Here is a 12,500-nt window from a genome sequence, read left to right as displayed (position 1 = left end):
TATATATATATAATAAGGTTAAAACAGAGCTTCAGCAATGTAACACATGAAAATTGAAGTTTTGAGATATTATGTGTTTATGATTTTTTTTCTCAATAATCTTTATATTCATTTTCTTTTATGCACTTAAGTACTCATTATGTTTTTATTGTGGACGGTTGAGTGAAAATCTGTTACTTACACATACTTTCTCCGTAAAAACACCAAAGATTTACAAATCAATGTACAAAACAAGTCAACAGAAATAATACGATTTTTGTCATACCTTGCCGACGAATTCACTAATTAGCTCACATGATTAGAGTGAATAAGATGAGATAAGATTGATTTTTATTGGCTCTCAGTCCACTTTTATTAACTTATCGGATTTTCAAAATATGAATTTTAGCACTATATAAATATAACTTATCAAGCATTGTCTCTATTTTTGTAGTTCATGCTTAAAGTTAATTTTGATCCTAAGTTGTTAATGGATGCTTTTAATTTCCTATGCAAAATGTCATATTATGAATTAAAGAGAATTGAAGTATGTCACAGTACTTAAATCTACGTATAAGCAAACATTGAAAATATATTTTTGTTCAGTCTAAATGAGGCTATCGCAATTATCTGTTCCTCGTCCTCCTCACCATCTTATTGAACGTATTGTGTGCAAAATCAAGTAGCATGATTGTCAGCAACATGTAATTGTAGCAAATAAAACATTTTAGGTCTGCAAATTTGAAAGGTAATATAAGATGTCTTGATTATATTTTTTAGAAATATTAATGTTATGCACAATTCCAAGCTATGTTACAGATCCAATGAAATCATGATATGCCGACGGTACTGTCGAAAAAAATGATTGCTGTTATACATACATACACACTCACACACAAACACACACACACACACACACACACACACACACACACACACACACACACACAACATACGCACACATAATAAAATAATCTCCAAAATTTAACATAAATATTAATATGGCAGATTACAGTTCTTAAACCATCTAAGAATTACTTCAGTTCTTTGTTGAAGGTGTCTCAGTCCATATCCGTGATGCACAGGTACACAAAAACACGCTCCACCGCCAATTTCAACAGCAATGCCAGTATCTATTCCTGATGCTTGTAAACTTGCCACGCCAGTTGGCATGATACACAATGAAGGTACATCAAAATTTTCAAAAAATATCTGCAAAAGCCATTTAAATTATCAACAAGTTAAAGTGCAAAAACTATAATCAACTTAGAAACACCTCTCTTGTACAGACAAATCTATGAAAAAATGGATATTGTTGAAGAATTGTGTGAGAGCTTCTCTACATCGTCATTAAACACAACATTTCAGTTTGTGACATGGTTACAAATCATGTGTGACACAAATTATAAATGATAATATAAATAAAGGATTTGTTAAAAATTCTAATTATTTCAAACACTCTTCTGTACAGTGTTCTCAGTCTAAGAGCCCGCGACCTAACTGTGGGGTAAGACTAAAGGTCCAATATTATTGACATGCAACAAAATATTAATATGATCTTCTGAGAGTCTAGTCCCTTGGTGTTCAGTTATTTTAAGTCTTGGTTTTCACTAAGTTACAATAACACACCAATTTTAAAAATTTCATTTCCTACACTTAAGACAATGTCTCTCTTCCCCCACCTGCACTTTATGGTTTGTGATACCTGAGACAGTCAGAACAATGACTTAGCTGTTGCATTATTGCTGACAACACCTCAAATAGACGGGCTGGAGGAGGGCTCAAAAATTAATAAAGACTGATTTAATCATTTGATGGGCTTCAAATATGCTTGTATTGCCGCTTGCATACATATTGTATTGCCAGTGTTTACATTACTCGTATCCAACATGTCCCATACTCAAATGTTATGAGTGGAATCTTGTCAAGTAACAACTGAAATGTGATTGTTTGCTGATTTTAATCAAATTGTATGGTTGGATTAGAAAGATCAAAATTATTTTGTTCTAAAACATTAAATTAGTCATCTCAGAACCACCTGGTAATACTGATTGTTTTTGTTTTTAAGGGTTTTACGGCGCTTGCAACGCATTTAGGTCATATCAGCGCCAGTCCAAAGGAAGAAAATGGGATAGTTAAAAGTTCTGGAATTAACAAAGGGGAACTGGGAACAAACAGAAAAAAATATGATCTCCCAAAACAATAACTATGCATTTGACTTTGACTGTTTCCCTCCCAGCCAGGAATCCGGCCAGGGCCAGGACAAAACCAAGTAATCTCATTCCAAGACAAAGACAGAAAGCAAGGTGGAAAACAGATATAGGGGGATAGAAGACACAGCAAGTACCTCCCTGCCCACTATGGGAGGTCAGGAACCCCACCCAGTGGTAATACTGTCAATCTACTACTGATATTTATGTAGGATCAAAGAATTTTCATTCAAAATGGGCGATAAATTTGAGCTCTTGAAAGTGATGAATTTAGAAGAAATAAATTGGGAAAGTTAAAATAAATAAAGATCACCAAGAGATTTAAACAGAACAAAATACCTGTCTGTTGGGTCGAAAGAGCAAGAGATTGATCATGTAATATGTAAACTCGCAGGCAGAGATAAATTTTAAAAAGCTTTCCTTTCGAGAATGTTTTAGGGTACAATGAAAAAAGATTAATGCAAGTACGGATACAATCAACAAATAATCACACGTAGACAAATAGGATTAAGGCATTTTTGGAAAGAGCTGCCAAAAATAAATCCTACCGTAATAGGTAATAGGTATGGATAAAATAACTAGAAACTTAGATTACCTCAGCAATCTTTTCTAGATTGTATCTTGAACTGTTGCATATTTGAGTAAGTAAGAAAGGGTGATTTGATGCTTTAACTCTTAATTTGTCCCTAATAATGGCTTGCCACATGAGCTGCATATCATCCCAATTTGTTATATGACCATGCTCAATAGGAAATCTGATATTGAGCTCTTTCCGATTTGTCAATGCTGAATCTGTGAAAAAGAAAATAGAAAGAGAGAATATTTTTTTAATGAAAACAAGTGAATCAAAACAAAGGCAACATTTCAACATTGTGATGAAGGAGAACTGAAGTCAATGATTGTGATAAAAAAAATAAATCTCTGTTTGAATCGCCACAATTTCTTGTCATTGTTAAAGCTTAAAGAAGAAAGATAATAGAATGTATCCAGTTTTCATCTGATCTGTTTGAATTACTATTGTTAACTGGAATGAAATAGTAAAAACTTGCTATATGACGAATACAAGATGTACGATGCCTTCACACATCTATACACACAGTATATGTGTACCTGTAAGATTGCCTCTTATTCTTCTGTACTTAAGTGATGGTAGTTTTAGTTTTTTCAGTCTATCTTCATAAGACATATCGTTAAACGGAGAGTCTACGTACAAGGTAACTTTAGGCAGTTTAGTGAGCAGCAGCAGTGGGAGCCAAATTGTGACCCAACTCGTTATGAGTGGAAATTGCTGTTCGCTTTTCCTAAGTTTTAGGGGGGTTCAATTAAAGATGCATAACTTCGTTATAAAGAGGAATATCGCAGATATCGTGGTATCATTATTTTCGTTACCAACCAGGCACCTAGCCTCAGGATCTACGTACACGGTAACAGTAACATACGTGGTACCCTTGAATCTCGCCTTTAATGAATTATATTGTATTGTTTTATTTTTTTTAAATAACACACACACCCCCCCCCCCCCACACACACACACAGAGCGAGGTCCATCCATTGCTTGTATTGTAGCGGCAAACCAGTTACCGGAGTTACCGTGTACGTAGATCCTGAGGCTAGGTGCCCGGTTACCGTGTACGTAGACACTGCCATCGTTAAAACCTGGTAAATATGTAATTGTTTGTCATTGGACATTTCCAATGCTATCAATTGTCGTTTTAAAAGAGGACAACAAATACAATTTCTGTATTCCAAAGTTCAGTCTAATAAATACAAATCTACATACCTCCAATATACCTTTCTTCAGTCAGACTCAAATTTTTAGATTTTGATATGCCAATAATGTTGGGAATAACGATACGGGGAGAGTTCTCTGTGTCACTGGAAAATCCTGCTCGACACAAACAAGTTCCACAATCAAGAATAACCGCTTCATTGTCTCCCATGGTTAATCCCCTTGGTGCAAGATGAGCATGACTAAATGAAAAATATATTTTAAAATAAACTTAATGGAAATTACAGGATGACAAATTTAAGAATATTAATATTAAAGAGAGAGAGAGAGAGAGAGAGAGAGAGAGAGAGAGAGAGAGAGAGAGAGAGAGAGAGAGAGAGAGAGAGAGAGAGAGATTACGTGTGTTCCCACTGACCCTTCCCCATGATTATTCTCATTAATACCAAAAATGGAAGAAAATTGGTACATTTCTTGTTTTGACTTGACTGTGGGGCAAAGGTGTTAAGAAAAGTTCAGTAAATAAAAATACTGCCCTTCTAACATGCACAAACACAACATACAGACAAGAAAATAAACAAAAAAGAAAAAGTTGAAAGGCCTCATTGAATCTGATGATAGAGGTTTCTTATATGAAGCCAACTTAACACCCCGATGAAGTCCCTCAAATAATGCAATGCAATGATAGGGGGAAATCACAATACTTAATATAAAAGAATATAATTCAAAATGCTTAGTAAAAAACGACACCATCTTTCAAAATATTACGATGAAAATAGTCTGATTCAGATAGGAGCTGAGAATCGAGAAAATTGCCTCTGTCTCTAATGACTAAAGATATCTCTGTTAGACTCGAACAGTCTAACCTAACCCCCAAAAACACTCGCACTCTCCCCCGTCAGTCAGTCACAGCATGATGGCTAATTATTTTTATAATATCTTCATTTTTGCATTTTATTAATTATCATTTGGTTCGCTAATTTAGCATCAATAAGTTCTGATTTAGTTAGATACACCTTCACAAACAAGACGGGCTACATCCTCCGCGATCAACTTTTTTTGTTTACACTCATACTAATTTTACTCCACAATTTGAGTTACAGTTTGAACAGTTTTCAACATTCTTAACGTAGATTATTGTTTTCGCATTCATAATAATCCTCCCCCCCCCCCCGCCCCCAAAGCATAATAATCATAATAGCCCGTTATTTTTCATAGATGACGGTACTGAACGATTGTATGTTATGATTTTAAAATGTTACAGTTACACAATATTTATTGTAGATACTGAAAGAAACATTTTATCGATGACAGCCGACCCTTCCTTATTAGTTGGCATATCGCCATATAATATTAAAACTGTTCTTATACTTAATCACACACACACACACACACACACACACACACACACACAAATATATATAATAATATATATATATATATGTATATATATATATATATATATATATATATGTATATATCTATATGTATATATTTATATATATATATATATATATATATATATATATATATATATATATATATATATATATATATATATATATATATATATATATATTCACCATAAGGGATACACATCAACAGGAAAATCGAATTTAGAACAAAACAAAACAAAAAAAGAAAAGTAAAAGAAAAAGAAAAACAAACGACAACAATAATAAAACAGCCTACAAACATAACAAACCCCCCCCCCCCCCCCCCCCAAATAAAAAAAAATATTTAAAAAAAAAATTGAAAATAAGCACACACGAGAACAAATTGTGGGGACCAACTGGGCGATCCTAAGATCCACTGATATTATGTTCAACTGGTTGAAAGTGGGTATCCTCGTATATTTAAATCTGGCAAGTAAATACAGAGTGGAAAGAGTTTTGTTATCAATAACCCGTGATGTTGCATATTCAACACAGTAATTGCTATTTCAAAGCTGAGGCTATCTCTACTTAACTAATACTTAATAGAAAAATTGAATGAAGATAGGCATTCTGGTCGTATACCTTACTCTTTTCCTTTCAGCCATATTCATAACCGTTTATTTTGTTTTCGTAGTTGGTTAAAGGAGGGTTTGAGCCCGAAACATTCCTTGATATTTATTTTGTTCTTTTTCTTCATATTTATTAAACTGTGGTATTCAGTTGATTCCGCATATAGCATATCTTTTAAATTTATTATCAAGAATGAAAATCCATTCAAGTTCTTTGATTAGCAGTAGATAACAATAGTTTTACGAGCTCAATAGGATAATGGACTGATGCTGTCGTTAAAACTGATAAGATAATAATATAATAATATAGATAGTTCGAAGATGACGTCAAACAGGTCTTTGCAATTGTTTTTTGCCATCCGCGTTTATGAGTAATGCTCACTGAACTGTATTAACCCGAGTATAAACGTTCATGGATAAACACAGTTTTATGTGTTGGTCCGTTATACTTCCGGATGGCAATGTTATGAGCTTCTTAGCCAAGCGCATACTATCTATAGCAAAAGGGATCAGATCCGTTGTGTGTGTGTGTGTGTGTGTGTGTGTGTGTGTGTGTGTGTGTGTATGTACGTTATATGTCCCTCAGCTTGCGACATTTATTATTATACTCTCAGTAGACGATGTCCTCAGCTCATTGTAATGATTAATGATTGAGCGAGTTGCTCAATTTCTTTACCTGGCCAAGCGCCATTTGTGATAGACAGATGTGCCGCGTGAAGAAAAGATAAGCAAACGTGCACATTGATCAGGGTCAACTCAGGCTTCATTGGCGACACGACTCTTCAATTGCAACTTGTCTACGTACATAATATGTTGCCCAGGTCGGCAAATCAATTTGAAACCTTATTAGGTAGGTGGTCCAATAGCCCAGTTGCTAACGTACTCGCTCCACACGCAATGGGACTGAGATCGATCCCAGGCAAAGTCTAGATTTTCTCCTGTGTCCACCCAGCATTGATTGGGTAGCTGGGTATGATAGATCTGACAGAAAGTACTTTGAGATAGACTAGCGTCCTATCCGAAGGGAAGCAAGAAATTGATATTGTCTGTTTCACGCTAACGAAACCGGGGTAAAACTCTGGCTCCATGGGCCTAATGGCTCTGAAGGACTACTTATTATTAGATTAGGTGAGATCAATGATGGAAAATTACAAATATAGGACACAGAGCACTTTTAATTGAAATCGACGATATCAACTAACAACATACTACTTACCCAGTTCTTCTTGTAGTCTGTAATCTAAATCCCAAATAGAATTGTATAAGTCATTCTTCAATACCTTCATCGGACGATTCATCGTTATGGATGGTCGAGTTTATATACACTCTAACTCTAACCAGCGCTGTCGCCCACCGTCCATATGAGAGGCGACAGGCTTTACTTGGGTCTTGTATAAATAATCCCCATTCACAAAATACAGTCAGTTTACCTGTCATTGTCACCGGAGCAGGGTGAGCTCCGAAATAAAATATATTGGATTTCGTTGCATTGTCTGGTGCTATTGGCTTACGCATCAGCTAAAGTGAATTCCTTTAAATAAAGTAAGTAAATTGGTTTTTAATAATCACGTTGTCATATTTCAATTTTTACCCCAAGCCGGTGAGGATACTGTTTTGGATAGTGTTTTGCAGTTTTCATTACGTATTAGTTAAGTGATTCTTGAAGTGTTGATCATCAAAGTCAGGTTTTTGTAAGAAATGTTTATTATGCACAATTGAGCCCAGGAGTGATTAAGATTCAATTAAGAATTTTTGCATGAAAAAAATACCAGCAATTTTTAAAATGTAAAGAATAGCCAAATCATATTTTGAGGGCGAAGGGATTGGTGTTGGTGTTGGTGGTGGTCATGATAATGATGATAATGATGACGATGGCTATCATAATATGAATAATATGTATAACAACAACAACAATTAATGCTACTACTACTACTACTACTACTACTACTACTACTACTACTACTACTACTACTACTACTACTACTACTACTACTACTACTACTACTACTACTACTACTACTACTACTACTACTACTACTACTACTACTACTAATAATAATAATAATAATAATAATAATAATGATACTATGATAATGATGACGATGAAAATAATAATGATAATAAGATAATATAAGATAAGATAAGATAAGATGATGGTGACGACGATGATGATGATGATGATGATGACGACGCAATAATAATAATAATAATAATAATAATAATAATAATAATAATAAATAATAATAATAATAATAGTAATAATAACAATAACAATAATACTAATACTACTACTACTACTACTACTACTACTACTACTACTAATAATAATAATAATAATAATAATAATAATAATAATAAAATAATTAAAATAATGATAATAATAATAATAATAATAATAATAATAATAATAATAATAATAATAATAATAATAATAGTAATAATAATAATAATAATAATAATAATAATAATAATAATAATAATAATAATATAATAATAATAATAATAATAATAGTAATAATAATAATAATAATAAATAATAATAATAATAATAATAATAATAATAATAATAATAATATAATAATAATAATAATAATAATAATAATGATAATGATAATATTATTATCATCAACATCATCACAACCATCATTATTCTTTTTTTTTATTATTGTCACTATTGTTAGTAATTATTGTTATCATCATCATCATCATCATCATCATCATCATCATCATCATCATCATCATCATCATCATCATCATCATCATCATCATCATCATTATCATCATCAGTATCATCATTATCAATATTATCTTTATTATTATATGACGTGGTGACAATAATGGAAAAGAGAATGATGGCATCAAATGGTAGGAATTTTTGTCTCTCTTTTTTTTTTTTTGAAAGAATGAATGGCAAGCATTTAAATTATGTTTTTGCTGATGACGACGATGACAAGAAGATGATGAGGATGGTGATGATGATGGTGATGATGATGATGATGATGATGGTGCTGCTAATGATGATATTATTAGCAAGTTAACGAAATCGACGTCGAACGACGAACGACGAGCAAGAAAGCTCGGATCTGTCCTCTTACGCCACACAGTAGTAGAAGTATTAATAGTAGTTGCTGGTGACGCAAGAGGACTGATCCGGGCTTTCTTGCTCGTCATTCGTCGTTCGACGTGGATTTCGTTAACTTGCTAATGCCCATGATGTGTGGTATCGATGTTATAACGTTGGTAATGATTTTGACAGAATGAAACCGGATGTTTAGAAATTAAAAAATGTTGATGATTGCGATGGTTATTAAACTAGATCTTGAAAGTTTCTATTTGACAACCCACCTCCAACAAAAAATAGTTATTTAAATCTCTCTTCAGTTTTGTTTGGATATCATGCAAGCACATTTTTTATCACTCTTTATTTTTGTCTATTTTCAATTTTACAACTGACCTTAATAGGCCTTGAAGTTATTTACATGTACATAATAATTTTTTGAATGATTCAAATAGCCACCCGCCCCTTCCTTTCCACAGCAATAGAAAAAAAACGATGTTTATAAATTCCACTGAAGTGGGACTTAAATCTTGCCGCGCCCAAAATAAACGCTTAATCGTTTACAATTCGACACATAAACAGCAGGGAAACAACACACGACACACCATATCGGATACTACTTGCTTATGGTCATGTTATACGTGTTCTTGCCGATCAACTTCCTACCAGTTGCATTAATTACCTATCTACAATTACGTTATCCCCTCGATCAATCAAAATGGACGTGGTTGCCTCGGGTCAGATCACACAAAACCTGGCGAAAGTCGAGTTAAGGTAGTCAACACACATCTCGTTTTGAAAAAAGATACCTTAAAATAGTTTATCAAAGACGTAGGTCAAATTTTTTGCTATCCTTTCGAAAGGGTTCTATTTTATTGCAGAATTCTGTCAACCAGATCATTTTCAGACAAATGCCCTATCTCTGCTGAGTGCACAGAGGATATGGAGTGCAAAATGTATAATTTCTTTCCTGAGGGCAAACCGTCGAGGTGCCATAATTGTCGACCCATTGTGAATCCAAGATAGTATCGCGACCACTGCAACACACATTCAATGGGTGTTTCTTTTTTATGAAATCCGCCGAAACCCAACAAAGTTATGGGAAGTAGGCAGCAGGGACTCAGGGAAGTGTACACCATTGGGGAGTGAACCTGGGACTGAGTTTCGACGGGTTTCGTAAAAAAGCAATTACTTTTTTAGGAAACCTGCCGAAAACCGACAAAGTTATGGGAAGTAGGCAACAGTGGGAAGTGAGCCCGAGACTCAGGGAAGTGTACACCAGTGGGGATACTATGGTTTTCGGCGGGTTTCGTAAAAAAGATTCATCGCACATTCAATGGCCTATTTGAAGTTAAATGGGGAAAAGAAGGGAAAACGACGGAAATTGTAATTGATGCCGTTTCTATTAAAGTAACGGTGAAAGCATTACGATTGTCGATGTTGCTTTTGATACAAACACAGTAGATATGATGGTTGAACACCTTCAACTTAAAAACCACCCTAGTCAAATCCTCTCTCTCAACCCCTTGCCCATCTCCCTACTCTTTCGCTATTCCTCACACCTCCATCGCCCTCCTTCTGGACCCCTTTCTCCTTCTCCTCCTCATTATCATCATTCTCGTCATCGTCGTCATCTTTGTTCCCACCAACACCAAAACCACCCCACTAGGAAAAACCATAACAATGGTGATTGTAATGATAATAAAAGTGATGATAACAATGATATCAATGATGATGATAATAATAGTAATGATGATATGGTGACAATAGTAATAGAAAAACAAATTAATAAGTGAATATATAAATAAATAAATAAATAATTTAATTTTTAAAAATAAAATAATAATAATAATAATAATAATAATAATAATAATAATAATAATAATAATAGTGATAATAATAATAATAGTAATAATAATAATAATAATAATAATAATAATAATAATAATAATAATAATAATAATAATAATAATAATAATAATGAGAGATGATGATGATGATGATCGTGATGATGATGATGATGATGATGATGATGATGATGATGATGATGATGGTGATGATGATGATGATCATGATGATGATAAACTCGGTGACGAAATTAGATTCAACAATTTGAGTAACTATATACGAGGTGCATCAATTCCGGGGTTTATATTTGAGGTTCTCTTTGTTTTCGTCTTTTGTGTGTGTGTGTGTGTGGGGGGGGGGGGTAGTGGAGTTCGTTTTTTACCGGCCGCATCTACATTTTTCATCTCAGAGTTGTTTTGCCTTCGTAGTATAGAATGAAATGATTCTGCGTCACTATCTATATTCTATGTCAACAAGAAAAAATTATTTGATCAAATTGACTTGTTGAATTATTAATTATCTTAAATCCAACAAGCATGTCTACCCATGTATACCTATTTTGTCCCCTTTTAACTCAACAACAGTTAAGATAAGATAGGTTCCGATGATCTACATAATCTGCGGATCAAACCTCTGGTCTCGATTCTCACGATCGGCGGATCAAAATTCTGAAGTCTACATACAAGCTTTACGCACCGTGTTATTTAATTTTGGGCATAGGAGATCTGATGACAACAACGTCATCAGATGTCTAATCTGCCCAAAATTAAATAAAACATGGCGAGCAAACCTCGGATGTAGACTTCAGAGTTTTGATCCGCCGGTCCTACCGTACACTATTTATTGCTTAATAATTGTAATTTTATTTCGCCATTCCTTGCACTTGTGATGAAGATTTTAATAAGATCTAAGTCGTTTTCATCGCATTAATGAAAATGGGAATAATTCGGATTAAAACCTTTGAATGCGTTAGAAATAAAACAAGAGTAACGTATAATATTCCTTAATCAATCAATATGTACATTGCATGCATCCTAGTGAATGGTAAAAATTAAATAATGAATCAGTCAGCATTTACGATTTCATGAATCAAAAAGAAATTTTGAAATTATTTAATTTTGATCATTGAGAATCGAAAATTATTTTTTTAAAACATGCATTATTGTCTCGAACATTCCGGTTTGATGGTTTGATGCGTGAATTATTATTGACTTGTATTTTTAGTATCACATCTGTTTATAAATGTGAATGTTGTTGTTGAATAAGTGACTAATTGTGATCCATTATTATCAATAAAGTTGTGTGTTTGATTGATTTCAGTGTTTAACGAAATAGTCACCTTAACAACGCCATCCTTTCATCTCTCATTCGTTTTTTATTGTTTTATAAATCGTGTTTGGTTGACAAATGGGAAACCCGGAACGTAAATTGAATTGAAACTTCAACTCAATTTTATTATTGTTATTTTCTTTTTTGTTGTTGTTGAGATTCGACTATTTCATTCATTTACCCATTCACAGAGGACATCAAGCTGCACTTTGTCAAAAGCAGTTTATTTCACGTCGTTTAGTTTCATCTTCATCAAGACGCAGAGGCGTGGTGATCTTATGAATCACGTTTATAATTCTAAATAACATTATTGCATCGTCGAGCGTATCTTTATAAACGTAAGTC

General features: G+C 33.5%; 2 protein-coding genes across 3 annotated transcripts in view; one reads left to right on the top strand and one right to left on the bottom strand.

The window, feature by feature from the left end:
* Positions 1-7,252, bottom strand: part of LOC144962856 (actin-2-like) — an 8,209-nt gene extending 957 nt beyond the window's left edge. Inside the window, exons 1-4 of one of the 2 annotated variants that reach the window (XM_078896196.1) lie at positions 7,137-7,252; positions 3,970-4,160; positions 2,785-2,981; positions 1,018-1,191 (exon numbers count right to left, since the gene is read on the bottom strand). In XM_078896196.1, the coding sequence (XP_078752322.1) occupies positions 1,018-1,191; positions 2,785-2,981; positions 3,970-4,129 (531 nt within the window). In that variant the 5' untranslated portion in view covers positions 4,130-4,160; positions 7,137-7,252. Of the gene's footprint in view, positions 1-1,017; positions 1,192-2,784; positions 2,982-3,969; positions 4,161-4,931; positions 4,991-7,136 lie in introns of those variants that run through there. The other variant, XM_078896195.1, reaches the window with a different exon arrangement.
* Positions 7,253-7,290: 38 nt separating this feature from the next.
* Positions 7,291-12,500, top strand: part of LOC144962853 (uncharacterized) — a 50,082-nt gene continuing 44,872 nt past the window's right edge. The window contains exon 1 of the mRNA XM_078896189.1: positions 7,291-7,462. The gene's annotated coding sequence lies outside the window, so the exon portion shown is untranslated. The remainder of the gene's footprint in view (positions 7,463-12,500) is intronic.

This window comes from Berghia stephanieae, chromosome 1, assembly GCF_034508935.2.
Source record: "Berghia stephanieae isolate SIO BIC M18660-M18661 chromosome 1, UCSD_Bste_1.3, whole genome shotgun sequence".
Lineage (NCBI taxonomy): Eukaryota > Metazoa > Mollusca > Gastropoda > Nudibranchia > Aeolidiidae > Berghia > Berghia stephanieae.
Note: the sequence above shows the minus strand (reverse complement) of the source record. Positions and strands in the feature narration are given on the sequence as shown.